The 15,759-nt window shown below is 36.3% G+C and overlaps 1 protein-coding gene across 1 annotated transcript in view; it reads right to left on the reverse strand.

Moving 5' to 3' along the window:
- The window catches only part of KDM5A (lysine demethylase 5A), a 110,901-nt gene that overhangs the window by 41,519 nt on the left and 53,623 nt on the right, over positions 1 to 15,759 (reverse strand). Inside the window, exons 15-18 of the mRNA XM_054577166.1 lie at positions 3,333 to 3,514; positions 2,830 to 2,954; positions 1,988 to 2,138; positions 301 to 415 (exon numbers count right to left, since the gene is read on the reverse strand). Of these exons, the coding sequence (XP_054433141.1) occupies positions 301 to 415; positions 1,988 to 2,138; positions 2,830 to 2,954; positions 3,333 to 3,514 (573 nt within the window). The remainder of the gene's footprint in view (positions 1 to 300; positions 416 to 1,987; positions 2,139 to 2,829; positions 2,955 to 3,332; positions 3,515 to 15,759) is intronic.

The following is a 15,759-nucleotide window of genomic DNA, read 5'->3' on the forward strand; positions in this document are numbered from 1 at the left end:
ATTCTTTTAACTAATTTCTTGCATTTCTATTATGTCTAAATTAAATGGGGCTTCTGACCCAAAATGAATATAGAAAAATAATTCTAAACTAGCCTTAATTTGAGGATTTTAAAGGTGAAATTACATGCTAAAAATGAAACAGAGATTCTTACTGCCTACTAAAAAATGTTACATAAAAGCACTTACGTAAGAAAAGAAACAAGCAGAACAAAAACGAGTCTAGACACACTATTCTGTTTACCTCAAATTGTAGCCCATACAAAAAAGGATATTACCCAATTAAAAACTGTAATACTTTACCTTTACTTGTCGAGCTTGACTGATGACACATGGAAGACTAAAAAGTTGTTGAACAAAGGCCTTCAATTCTTCCACTGTCAGTTTGGTCCTAGTCCTCCCACAGTCAGGGCTCTGCCTGATGTAAAATAGTATTGAGATGTAAGTAAGAAAAATTCACAGTCACTCCGGTATTACAGGGGCTTCTAATCTCTTTATAATTCTCACCCAAGTAATCCCGGAATACTAGTGTTGGATGATTTGCATTTACAATGGTGATCACTTCCAAATTAGGGTTTTAGCTCTGTAGTTCATGACTTAAAGATCCAACTCCCCAAGTTATAGTTTCTGCAATCTCGCAAGTATTAAATATTTTAAATAAGCAATAAATTCCTCACAGTAAAATATTAAGCACACTAATAAAACAGAATCCTCTATATCTCATGAAGATTAAGATGAAGAACATGGGCATTTAACTTGGCTTAGGAAACACTTAACTCTCTGAAACAGATTCAAAATTTTGTTTGTATGTATTTTTCTTTTAAAAAGGGTCCCTAAGCGCTGGCTGGTGTGGCTCATTGGATTAAGCGCTAGCCTGTGAATCAAAGGGTTACCAGTTCGATTCCCAGTCAGGGCATATGCCTGGGTTGTGGGCCAGGTCCTCAGTATGAGGTGCTTTAGCAACCCAGGTCCTCAGCCAGGGCACACAAGAGGCAGCCACACATTATTGTGTCTTTCCTTCTCTTTCTCCCTCCCTCCCCCTCTGTCTAAAAGTAAGTAAGTAAGTAAGTAAATAAATAAATAAATAAGGGTCCCTAAGCTTTCCCCAGATTTCCCAAGGGCATCAGTGACCCAATGACAGGTGAAGCTTTGCTAATCAATGTCTCTAAGAAATGTTTCCTGGTAAAATGGTAGATAAAAAAAAATGCACAATTACCAATGTGAATTGCTATAGAAAAAGCCATTCAGATATAGAGAATGTGTTGGAATGAATATGAAACAACACTATAGAAAACGTTAACACATATGAATTACATTAAATCAAGAACACATTCTTCTGTGCTCCTTGACAGCTTCCCCTGCATTCATCAAGGTTATTCCTTGCTGCCACCCCTCCTTCAGCCTATAGTATTATATATTTATTTACAAATATTTATTGTACACCTACTATGCGTCAGGCATTGTTCTAAGCACAAGAAATATAGCAATGAAAAAAATACCTGGCATTCTGGTCTAGCATACATTCTAGTGGGACAGGGAAAGAAGTGAGATAGACAATAAATAAAATAAGTACATTAGTATATCAGGAGTTGACAGGGCTTAAAAAAAAATAATAGTAAGAGAGTTGCAATTGTTTAAAGGGCTGTCAGTGAAGGCCTCCACAAGAATGTGACATCTGCATAAAACTTGAGAGAAGCGAGAGGACAAGACACTTGGATATCAGGGGAAGAGAACTCCAAGCATAGTGAATAGCAGTGTGAAGGCCCTAAGCAGGAACACTTCAGGCGTTTGTGAACAATAAAAGGAAGAGGGATGCAGAGTGAAGCAACAAAAAAGGAAATAGTAGGAGATAAGATTAGGACATTATTAGAGGAGGCAGGGACCTGGATACAAGAAGTAAAAGATGATACAGAGCCTCAAAGGCAAGTTAAAATAGAAAAAAATAAAAGAAAAGGAAATCATTAAAGAATTCAACACATCTTAGTCTTACCTGTGTTTCTGCTTTTTGCTCAAAAGCAGTTGAGCCACAGAAGCACAGGTCTCAGCTTCTTTTACAGCATCCCTGAGTTTTCTAAAGAGATCATTCTCTGGGTATTTCCTATCCTCTGCATCTTCCAGCATTACTCGTAATTCAATCAAATCTGTGAAAATAAATAAAAAGTGCCCTGACTGGTGTGGCTCAGTGGGTTGGGAGTCATCCCACAAACTGAAAAGTCACTGGTTTGATTCTGGGTCAGGGCACATGCCTGGGTTGTGGGCTAGGTCCCCAAGTGGGGACCTACCAGAGGCAACTGATCAATGTTTCTCTCTCACATTGGTATTTCTCTCTTTCTCCCTCCCTAAAAATAAATAAATAAAATCTTAATAAATAAATAAATTGCCATATACTATGACCAGAGGCAAAAAATCATTGAAAAATTTTCACTAACCTCCCTCAAGTCAGTCATCAACCCATTAGCAAAAAATACTGCAACTGTGAAAAGAACCTCACCAATGCAATAAAAGTTTACTCCTAATTCTTACAGACAATGCCTCTCAGTTAAGGCAATTGTTCCTTCTTAATAAGCCTTTAATATTAGTCCATGGGTAAAATTAGCTCCCCCAAATTTCTATCTACTACAAGTTAGTTATCTGTCTCATTTCATATCAACATTTTCACTTAAAAAAAGGATTCTCAAATAGAAAATTAAGACTATAATCAACCAACCCATTAATCTCAAATCTCATATGAAGCCTGAGATTTTTGCTTAATGGAGGAAAAACACATAAAACAAGGCCTCTTTCAAAGTCACAACAATTTCAGCATATGCATACAAAAGAAGGAAACTTAACCTTTCTTGTGGTTGAAGTTGGCAGATAATGCTTCTGTAACGCGACTGACCCAAGTGTCATAGGACTGTGCCCTGACTTTCACACCATAGAGCAGAGAAGGGAGGTCCTCTAATGGGTAGCGGTATCTAAGAACAAAACAACATGGAAATAAAAACTTCAAAAACCAACAACTTGAAAGTGAATTAACTTTTAAGGGCAATCAGCTTAAGGAAAGTACAATGGTGAGAGAAATAGGTCTTGGTACACATAAAGAGAAAAATCAAAGAAGCTCATGGCTGCAACACAGGGAGAGATAAGGAACATGTGAAATCAACTGACAAAAGAAACTGATTTTACTTGCCAAGTTTAGGGTCAACTTTACAGTACTGGTCCTCCAGCAGGGAGGCAGATTAGACAAGAAGTTACCAGCCCAGACACAGGGAAAGGAATTACAAAGAGCAACATTAGCACTTGGTTTTAAAAGAAGATAATGGCAGTTTTACAAGAAACTTCAGGATGGATACCTAAGACACTTCTTCTGCATTGGGCAGGGGCACAGATCATTTGGATGGTAGAGACACACAAGTCGTTCAGGATTACAGGAACACGTGAGAGCAGAAAGAAAACATGTGGTTCTGCAGGCTGAACACTGTCGTTCATCATCAGGAACAAGTTCAAATACTTCTTCTTCTGACATCAGGACACCCTGAAATACAATTTATGTCATTAGATCAAGTCCTTCTAGTCTTTCAAGAATCAAAGAACTTACTTATTAAGTTTTTCTCTATAGGTAATCTCTGACTCAAGATATAAACACAGAAAGTACAATGGCGCTTCATCAAAATACTTTCTAAAATTAATCATTAGTATTTATTTTAAATGGGCAAAACTAAACCTTGATATCTAGGAATGCACAATTGACTAATAAAACTATTTTTAAAATATAAGGACGTTATTACTACAAAGGTCAAAACAGTCAGGTAAATTGTATTTGGAAGAGATTTGGGATTAACTGACAAAGTTCTATTTCATGACCAGAATTGTGATGATAACAAAGTTTACCATACAATAATTCATAAAGCCAAATTTGTTTTGTGTGCTTTTCATCTTCCCTTTAAAACAAGAAAAAAAATTGTCCCCAGGGACAATACACCTTTGAACCAGATCCATTAGTAACCTATGATCTAAAAATGACATTGATATGTACAAACATATGTGAAGATAAAGAAGTATAAAATAAACTATGCAAGCCACAATATAAACTACTTAGGTAATATATCAAAAAAGTTAATCAGCATGCCCATTTAAGAAAATAAGAACATCTGAAGTGGTATTTTACAAAGATTCCGTCTAACATACAAGGGCTCCCTTTACGGTTTCTACTTACATGAACAAAGCACTTATAAACCTAATTCCATGTTGAGAGCAAACTTTTTTCACTTAAGGTGGGAACCTGATCATTTATTCACTGGCAGGCACAATCCAGTTCTTTCAACATATAATTTGTTTTGATATTGATTTAATCTCACTATATTCTCTTATCTTTCTGCTCTCTCATATTAGCATTTAATATTTTCATTAGAAATTATTTTTATGCAAAAACGATCCCAAAATCCATTGTAGGTATCTCTTAGATTATAAGAATTTACACAGCTAGAGAACATCTGGCAAATAGGGGATGCTAATGCATCAACCAACAATGTCCTGACTGCTTCAAGAAATTTTACTTTCTAAAGTGTTCCCAGGGACCACTAGCTCTAGAAGACATTATGCAAAAAAAAAAAAAAAAAAGAAGAAGAAGAAAAAAATTCTTCTGGGGGAAATGTTATGTATTATATCTCTCCTAACTTAGAGATTAGCAATGAAAACCAGCATATTAAAACAACAAAAATTTTACAGTAAAAAAGTCTCATTTATTTTCTTAACTCACCATTTCCCAAACTTTATCACAGAGCAAATTTTCCTTATTCCTTCTAACATATTATTTAGCTTATATTATTGAGAACACACTTTGGAAAAAACATACATTATCAGGAGGGAGAAGAGGAAAAAAAGTCAGATACTAATTAAAAAGCTATTTGAAATTATCTAGGTGAGGAAAATTAAGGAATGGAACAGAATAGTAGCAACAAAGAAAGAGAGGGGAGAGGAGAAAGGAGAGAGTGATGAGAGACAGTGCCCGCCCCCCAAAAAAGCTTAAAACCAGATAACAGGTAACTATGAAGGAGATGGATGATTCAAGAACCACATTAAGTTTTTATGTAACAATCTTGGCACTTACTAATATAGGCAATTAGAAAAGGAAAGTGGTTTGTAAAAGGGTTGAGGGAAAGGAGATGATACTGTACTTTAGATGATGAGATTTTGACAAAAATCCAAATAGAAATGTACAGTAATCACATAGAGACACATTATATATGGGTGACTGGACATATCACCTCTTTCAAAATGACAATTCCTGTGTTTGCATAAAATAGAAGGAAACATCAAGAGGTAAGAAATAAAACCACAAGACAGTAGCTGAAAGAAAGTTAAAATCCTAAGAAAAGCTAAGAATTCCTTGAAAAGAAAAACAAAAGTTCAAAGGCTGATCCCTACAAACACTGGCAGTTGAGGAAGATAAAGAAAATAATAACTAAAAGTGATTTTCAAGAGTTATCAGGAGGCTGAAGAAACAGTAGAGTTAAAGAAACCAAAGAAGCACTATATAGTACAATAAAAAGGTCATGGGGCTAAAAGACAAACAACTGAACTTGGCAATGAAGTTCTCACTATCAAGCTTAGAGAGGTTTAGTATGACAGTAATGATGAAGGGATAAAGAGGAAATGAGGGCACTGTCAACAGAAAACCACTGAATAAGTGTTTTTAAAAGAGATGAAATGAAAACTTTCTCAAGATAGGAAAGACTAGTGCATAATGCATAGAAAGATTAAAGAGAAGTATCTGGAAACAAGGGCACAAGAAGGTAAGTTTAAAGAGTAAGAGTCCGTAGAGAAACTTGATCATAGTATCATAAATAAGATAAACAAGATATGTGACATTCAAATTATTAAAAAAAAATCTCCCGTTAATGACACGTTAAATTTGAAATATTAGACAATACCACAGAAACTTACCAATGTACTTAAATTAAAGAAAGACAATGGAAAAAGAAATCCACTTTAAATAAATGTATATAAATGAATAATCTAAGTTTCAACTTTAGGAAACTTGGAAAAAGAAGAAATTAAACCCAAAGTAAAAAGAAAAATAATAATTAGAGCAGCAAAAATCAATGAAACTGCAAACAGGAACTCAACAGAGAAAAATCAATGAAACCACAAAGCCGGTTATATGAAAAAATTCAATAAAACTGATAAGCCTCTATCCAGGCTAACCAACAAAAACAGAAAAAGGACAAAAATTACTAAGAACAGAAATGAAAAAGGTGATATCACTACAAATGCTATAGATTTTAAATGGATAATAAAGGAATACTATATACTCTATGACTACAAATTTTATAACCTCTCTTTTTCCCTTCCTCCCCCTCTCTAAAAATAAATAAATAAAATCTTAAAAGAATTTTTCTTTATTTTTTGTTTTTTTACATTACCTTTTAGTCCCCTTATACCCATCTTTTTTGGGTAGAGCACTTCCCTCCTTACATCATCAGCCTTGGGGAAAGCTATAGCCCCACACTCTGGACTCCCTCTCACCCTACCCTGCACAGCTCATGCCCTGCTGAAAAGTGGGTCAGAGTGTAGAGGTATGAGCATACTCAGGTGGTGTCAGTCATTAAGTGGTGTAGCTTTGGGGTGGGGGTAATTTCCCCTAACTTTCCTGTGAAACTGACTTGGCGCCTTCTCCTCATGGAAGATCCCATAGCCTCATCTTCTGGGCTCCACGTGGCCCCACCCTGCTGAGGCCTAGCCAGAATCCAGGACAGACTGAGTGGTATGGCTCTGAGGCAGGAGCCATTCCCTTCCCCTTCCCGCAAGGCCAACCTGTGCTCCACTCTGCCCCCTAACACTAGATTTTGGATCGGCTAGCTCCAGAATCCCAGAATCCCAACTCCTGGCAGCACATGCTGGTTAGCTCTGGAACCCAACAGAACGGACGGGGCCATCTTTTCCTTGCATGCCAGACCAGAACAGAACCCTCCCTTCACAGGACCAAATCCTGGTCTGTTTGGGCCTGACAAACTCTGGTGGCCTCATCCCAACAATTTCCTGAGACTCCAGCCCACCAAAAATGGTCTGTGGGCACCCTGCAGGTCGCAGCTAGATTTGGTATACACTGGGACTTTTGCTGAGTGGCCTTAGACCCAGCACTGGCATCAAGTTTGAACCTGTATCAATTTAGTGAACACCACTAGCCACTACCTGGTGACTTATTGAGAACCTTCCTCATTCAACTCAAGTACCACCAGACACTCCTTCAGTGACTGAGTCTCACAGGCAGCCAGAAGGCAGAGACAGATCTCAGATTGCCTCGGGCCTTTGGCTGACCTGCCTCCAGACACGGTGCTGGTAGAAGCAGGCCTTGGAGCACAACTTGGATTTTTCCATGCACACCCAAGAGCAGGAGAGGCAGCCACAAACTATGAAAAGCTGTATAACTCCAAACACATTCCCTAGAGCTAATCACAGGCAATGCCTAACATTGATCGGAACTAGAGGCCCTCCCAAGAAGCCCCAGAAACAACACATGGCAGTGACCACCTTCAGACAGCATTAGAGCAGGATCCAGTTAGCTTCACAAGCTGCATATCCAAAGGGAGATTTTGGCAGGCACCAGACCTAGATGAGGTGAACTCCACTTAGTGTGGTCAGCACCTACACTGCAGCTCATACACTGTGATTGATATCAATCCTCAGAGTCAGCCAGACTGAGAGTCAAATCCACATATGAATGGGCCAAAAGCAATCAAGACTTAATTACAAAAATGGGGGACATGTATAATAGTGTCTACAATAAAATAAAAAGAAAATAAAAAGAATTATAACAGGAAGGGCTCTCATTACCCACACAAGGGCCATTTCCTAGAGCCCCTAGCTCAGGTGGTAAAGGAGGGTGCCCCATGAAATCCCACAGGACACCTACTACATACAGCCACCCTACCAAGACTGGAAGACATGGCAGATTTACCTAATACAGTGTACCTAAGTACTTGCTACTTTGTTCCAGAACTTATGACAAGTGCTGAAAATGATGAGTGCTGAGCAAACACTGAGTATGAAGCATTTTCTCTTGCAGGGCGGCATCACAATTCATACAAGTTCTAGCAAGTGCAACGAGTCCCAAGCAAGGGCCGAGTGCTGAAACATTTTTTTCTTGTAAAATGCAACGAGTACAAGGTTTGACAAGTTCTGAAACCTAAGAGTATAAAGGTATGAGTGTATATAGAAACAAACACAAAGAGGGAGCCAAAATGGAGAGATAAAGAAATATGTCCCAATTGAAAGAACAGGAGAAATCTCCAGAAAAGGAACTAAATTAAGTTCTTTTGGAGCTAAATGGATGCCAGCAATTTACCAGATATAGAAAATGGCTATAAAGATGCTCAAGGAACTCAGTGAGAACTACAAGGAACTTAGTGAGAACTACAACAGCATACAAAAGCACTTATAAACCATAAAAAATAAGCAGTCCTAAATGAAGAACTACAAGGAATAAATATTAACTTGGATGAAGCAAAGGATCAAATCAGAGATCTGGAAGACAAGGTAGCAGGAAATCAGAGCAGAAAGAAAAAAAATTAAAAAAAAAAAAGAGAGAATAGTTTAAGGGACCTTTAGGAAAACAAAGCATAACAACATATACATCACAGGGGCACCAGAGGGAGAATAAAGAGAGCAAGGGATCAAGAACCTATTTGAAGAAATAATTACTGAAAACTTATTTCCTTAACCTGGTGAAGGAAAAAGACACACAAGTCCCGGAAGCGCATAGTCACAAACAAGATAAACCCAAAGAGGTTCACACCAAGACACAACATGATTACAATGGCAAAGGTTAAAGACAAAGAGGAAACTTTAAATGGAACAAGAGAAAAATGTTAATTACCTACAAGGAAGCTCCCATAAGACTGTCAGCTGATTTCACAACAGAAACACTGCAGGCCAGGAAAGACTGGCATAAATATTCAAAGTGATGAAAAGCAAGGACCTACAAGCTAGACTACTTTATCCAGCAAGGCTATCATTTCAAATTGAAGGAGAAATAATGAGCTTCCAAAAGAAAAAAACAGCTGTAAGAGTTCATTGCCACCAAATCAGTATTACAAGAAATATTAAGTAAACTAGAAGAGGAGGAATAATCAAAAGAACAACAACAGAGCAACACAGTTATAAAGAATAAAAACAGCAATAAATGCATAGTTATCAATAACTGCTTTAAATGTAAATGGCTTAAATCCTCCAAACAAAAGACACAGGGTAGCTAAATGGATTAAAAAAAAAAAAAAAAAAGACCCATAAAAACCAAAAGATACACACAGACTAAAAAGAAATGGAAAAAAATTATTTCATGCAAATAGAAATGAAAATAAAGCTGGGAAAGCAGTACTTATAGCTGACAAAAAGAGTGTAAAACAAAGGCTATAATAAGAGACAAACAAGGACATTACATAATGATTAAGGGATCAATCCAACAATGAGATAAAATTTGACATAAATGGATAGATCTTTCAGAGAGAAAATCAACAAAGAAACAGCAGCCTGAAATGACACATCAGGTCAGATGAATTTAATTGATATCTTCAGAGCATTTCACCCCAAAGCAGCAAAACACACACTCTTTTCAAGTGTACATGAAACATTTTTCTGGGATACACCACATGTTAGAACACAAAACAGGTGTCAATAAATTTAAGAAGACTGAAATCATATCAAGCATTTTCTATGACCAAAATGGTATAAAACTAGAAATCAATCACAAGAAAAAAACTGAAAACCACACAAATACACAAAGACTAGATATGTTATTAAACAATAAATGTGTTAAAAACAAGATCAAGGAAGAAATCAAAAGATATCTTTAAAAAAATGAAAATGAGAACACAATAACCCAAAACTTACAGGACAGAGTGAAAGCAGTCCTAAGAAGGAAATTCAAAGAAAAATCTCAAACAAACAATCTAACTTTACACTTAAAGCAACTACAAAAAGAACAAAGCCCAAAGTGATTAGAAAAAAGGAATAATAAAGATCAGAGTTGAAATAAAACAAAATCTAAAAAACCAATTCAAAAGAATAATAAAACCAGGAGCTATTTTTTGAAAAGATAAACAATACTGACAAACCTTTAACCAGACTCATCAAGAGGACCCAAACAGATAAAACCAGAAATGAAAGACGAGAAGTAACAACTAACAGCACAGAAATACAATGGATTGTAAAAAAGAAATTATGAACAACTAAATACCAACAAATTGGACAATCTGAACAAAATGAGTAAATTCCTAGAAACATAGACTCATCCAAACCTGAATCAGGAAGACAAGATCAGAATAGACTGATCACAACTAATGAAATTGAAGCAGTAATAAAAAAAACTCCCAAAAAACAAGAGCCCTGGACTGGATGGCTTAACAGGTGAATTTTACAAAGCAGTCAAAGAAGAACTAACACCTATTCTTCTCAAACTATTAAACACTCAGCAAAGAGGGAAGAGAACATACCTCAACATAATAAAGACCATAAAATGACAAACCCACAGCCAAGATCATACTCAAAAGGCAAAAGCTAAAAGCATTTCCCTTAAGACTGGGAAGAAGACAGGGATGTCCACTTTCATCTCCCTTACTCAACATAGTATAGGAAGTCCTAACCACAGCAATAATACAAGAATAAATAAAAGACATCCAAATTGGAAAAGAAAAAGTAAAACTGTCACTATTTGCAGATGACATGATACTATATATACAGAATCCTAAAGATTACACCAAAAAACTACTAGAACTGTAAAGTTAATTCAGTAAAGAGGCAGGATACAAAACAAGTATCCAGAAATCGGCTGCATTTTAATACACCAACAGAGAACTATCAGAAAGCTAAACTACAAAAACACTGCCATTTAAAATTGCATCAAAAAAAAAAAAAAACCCCACGTAGAAATAAATTTAACCAAGGATGGAAAAGACCTGTACTCATAAAATTACAAAACACTGAGGAAAGAAACTGAAGAAGACTGGTGTGACTCAGTTGGTTGGGCATCATCCTGCAGAGCAAAAGGTAACTGGTTTGATTCCTGGTCAGGGCACAGGCCTAGGTTGTAGGCCGGTCCTGGATTGGAGTGTGCCTGAGAGGCAATTGATGGATATTTCTTTCACACGCTGATGTTTCTCTTCCTATTTTTCTTCCTCCCTTCCCTTCTTTCAAAATAAAATTAATTAATTAATTAATTCCAAAAAAAGGAAAAACTGAGTAAGATACAAAAAAGTGGAAGCATTTCTATTGTTCATGAATAGCAATCATTATTATCATTAAAATGCCCATACTACCCAAAGCAATCTACATAGTCAGTGCAATTCCTATCAAGATACCAATGGCCTATTTCATAGAACTAGAACAAATATTCCAAAAATTTATATTGAACCACACAAGATCTCAAATAGTCACAGCATTCATGAGAAAGAAGAACAAAGTTGGATGAAGCACGCTACCTGATATTAAACTATATATGAAGTCTGTCCAAAAAAGGTCCAGCCATTGTTATTATTATGAGAACAGTTTGTGTGACATTGATGTAACCTGGCTGTCAAGGAGAGTGGAGTGGAATGCACATAGGTGAACAATGACAACCTTATTGTACTAGTCAGTTGGGGAGGCAGATGCCTTTGAGTGAGCACATGTACTGTGTGGCCACTGCTTGCAAAGTGACTGAGCAAGGAGAGCAATGAATTTGCATCAAACTTTGCAACAAGCTTGAACATTCCTCTGTGGAAACCATTTGGATGATTCAGAAGACCACAGCTATGGGCAACTGGAGATTGGCAACTTCATCACGACAACGTGCCTGCTCATGCATCATGCCTCCAGCAGAGTTTTTTGGCGAAACATCCGATCACCAGGTGACTCAGCTCCAGTACAGCCCAGATTTGGTGCCCTTCAACTTCTGGCTTTTCCCAAAATTAAAATCACCTTTGAAAGGGAAGAGATTTTAGACTGTCAATGAAATTCAGGAATATATGACAGGACAGCTGATGGTGACTGGGAGAACTGTGTGAGGTCCCAAGGTATCTACTATGAAGGGGACTGAGGCATCCTTGTCCTAGGTACAATGATTCTTGTATCTTGTATCATCTTCAATAAATGTTTCTATTTTTCATATTACATTGCTGGATGCCTTCTGGACAGACCTCATATACTAAAAGGCCACAGTAGTCAGAACAACATAATACTGACATAAAAACCAACATATAGATCAATGGAACAGAACAGAGCATCCATGCTTTCATAGTCAATTAAAATTGTACAAAGAAGGCAAGAACATATAATGGGGTAATAAATGAGAGACTAATGTTAAGACTCAAAACCATAAAAATTCTAGAAGAAAACATAGGCAGCAAAATTGCTGACACTTCTCATAGCAATATTTTTCCTGATACATCTCCTGGGGCATGGAAAACAAAAGAAAAAAATAAACAAATGGGGCTACATCAAACTTGAAAGTTTTTGCCCACTGACAGAACAAAAAAGACAACCTACTGAATGGGAGAAGATATTCGCCAATGATACATCCAATAAGAGATTAATATCCAAAATTTATAAAGAACTTATACAACTCAACACCAAAAAAACCCAAACAATCCAATTTAAAAATGAGCAAAGGATCTGAATAGACATTTCTCCAAAGAGGACACATAGATGGCCAACAGACATATGAAAAATGTTTAACATCACTGACCACCAAAGAAAGAAATACAAATTAAAACCACAATGATATATCACCTCAAACCCATCAGAATGGCTATCATCAATAAACCAACAAACAACTGTTGGCAAGGATGTAGAGAAAAAGGAACCCTCATGCTTTGTTGATTGGTGCATCCACTGTGGAAAACAGTATGAAGACTCCTCAAAATATTAAAAATGGAACTACCACCTTATGACCCAATGAAGCCACTTCTGGGAATATGTCTGAAGAAACCCAAAACACTAATTTGAAAGAATATATGCACCCCTATGTTCACTGCAGCGTTATTTACAATAGCCAAGGTCTGGAAGCAGACCAAGTGCCCATCAATAGACAAGTGGATAAAAAAGTTGTGCTGTATTTACATAATGGAATACTAATTAGTCACAAAAAAAGAAGGAAATCTTACTTTTTGCAACAGCATGAATGAACCTAGAAAGTATTATGCTAAGTGAAATAAACCAGTCAGAGAAAGACAAGTACCATATTTCACTTATATGTGGAAACTAATGAACAAAATAATCAAACAAAACAGAAATAGGTTCATAGATACAGAAAACAGACTGTGAGCTGTCAGAAGGGAGAGGGGCTAGGGAGCTGGGATAAAAAGTTGAAAGAATTAAGGAAAAAAACTAAAACAAAAACAAAAAAACACCTCACAGACAAAAGTATGATGATTACTAGGAGAGGTAGGGGAGGTAGAGGAGGGTGGGGGGGGATAAATGGTGACAGAGGGAGACTTCACTTGGATGATCAACACATATACAATATATAGTTAATGTACTGTAGAACTGTATGCTCAAAACCTATTCTATTTACCAATGTCACCTCAATAAATTAAATTAAAAAATTTTAAAAATAAACAGAAAATCTGAATAGGTCCACATCTATTAAAGAAATTGAGTCAGTAATTAAATAACCTTCCAAAACAGAAAGTACCAGACACAGAGGAATTCACTAGTCAATTATATCCAACATTAATGGAAGAAATTACACCAACTGTCTACAATCTCTTTCAGAGGATAGGGACAGAGGAAATATTTCTTAACTCATTGTATGAGGCCAGCATTACCCTTATACCAACCAGACAAAGATATTTTAAGAAAAGTAAACTATAGGCCAATATCTCCTATGAACATAGATGCAAAAATCCTAAACAAAATATTAGCAAATTGAATCCAACAATGTATAAAAAGAATTATACACCATGACTAAGTGGGATTCATATCAAATATGCAAGGCTGGTTCAACATTCAAAAATCAACATAACGTATCATATCAATAGACTATAGCGGAAAATCACATGAGCATATCAATATACAGGAAGAAAGAAAAATCTTTTGACAAAAATCCAACACCCATTCCTGAAAAAAGACTCACAATAACTAGAAATAAAGAGGAACTTCTTCAACTTGATAAAAAGTATCTACAAAAAAGTTACAGTTAACATCATACTTAAGGTCACAAACTTTCCCACTAAGATTAGGTGCATGGCAAGAATGTCACCTCCCCACCAGGATATTAAAGGTAAAAAAAAAAACCACTGGAAAGAAAGAAAAAAATATCGCCTTTTATCCTAGATGACAAGACCATCTATACAGAAAATCTGTAAGAAACAACAAAAACACTCTATAAGTAATTATAGCAACGGTTACAGTACGCAAAGTTAATATACAAAAGTCAATCTTTTCTATACACTGTAATGAACAAGAGAAATGTAAAATTAAATACACATTATCAAAGTCCTGGCTGGGTAGTTCAGTGAGCGAAAGCGTCACCTGATACACCAAGGTTGTGAGTTCAGTCCCTAGTCACGGCACATACAAGAATCAACCAATGAATGCAGAAATAAGTGGAACAACAAATCAATGTTTCTCTTTCTCACTTTCAAATAAATAAAATTTTAAAAATTTTAAAAGATTTTAAATAATTAATTAATTTATTTATTTTTAGAGAGAGGGGAAGGGAGGAATAAAGAGAGGGAGAGAAACATTAATGTGTGGTTGCCTTTTGCACACCATCTACTGGGGACCTGGCCCACAATCCAAGCATGTGCCCTGACTGGGAATCGAACCAATGACCCTTTGGTTTGCAGGCACTCAATCCACTGAACCACACCACACCAGCCAGGGCAATAAATAAAATATTCTTTAAAAGATAAAAAATTTAAATAATTACCATTTATATTAGCACCACCCCCCCAAAGAAATACTGAGGTAGCTAACAAAATATGTACAAGGAGAAAAAACTACAAAACTGATAAATGAAATCAAATAACTAAACAAATGGAGGGACAGACATCACATGTTCATGGATAGGAAAATGTGATACTATCAAGATGTAAGTTCTTCCCAACTTTATATATTCAATGCAATCCCAATCAAAATCCAAGCAAGTTTTTTTATGGATATTGACAAATTTGATTACAAAGTTCATATGGAGAAGCAAAAGCCTCGTAATAGCCAGTTCAGTACTGAAGGAGAAGAACAAAACCAGAAGATTGACACTACAGACTTCTAGCCTTACTATAAAGTTACAGTAGTAATCAAGGCAGTGTGGTATTGACAAAAGTAAAGACAAACTGTCTTACAAACTGGCCGTACCATTTTGCATTCCCATCAGCAATGACTGAGAATTCCTGTTGCTCCACATTCTTATCAGCATTCAGTATCCTCAGTGGAACAAAACAGACCATATAAATATATTAAAACTGATCTTTCATGAAAAAGTAAAGGCAAAACAATGGAGGAAAGAATTTTTTCAACAACTGATGCTGAACAACTGCACATCCACATGCAAAAAAAATGAATCTGGACACAGACCTTACACCCTTCACAAAAGCCAGCTTAAAATAGATCACAGACCTACATGTAAAAGGCAAAACTACAAAACTCCTAGAAGATAACAGGAGAAAGTCTAGATGATCTTGGGCATGCCAATAATGACTTTACATTGACACTACACCAACAGCACAATCCATGAAAAAACAATCAGTAACCTGGACTTCCTTACAATTAAAAACTTCTGCTCTGTGAAAATCAATGTCAAGA

This window comes from Pteronotus mesoamericanus, unplaced genomic scaffold (assembly GCF_021234165.1).
Source record: "Pteronotus mesoamericanus isolate MK-2021 breed Mesoamerican mustached bat unplaced genomic scaffold, CSHL_Meso_final contig_41, whole genome shotgun sequence".
Taxonomy (NCBI): domain Eukaryota; kingdom Metazoa; phylum Chordata; class Mammalia; order Chiroptera; family Mormoopidae; genus Pteronotus; species Pteronotus mesoamericanus.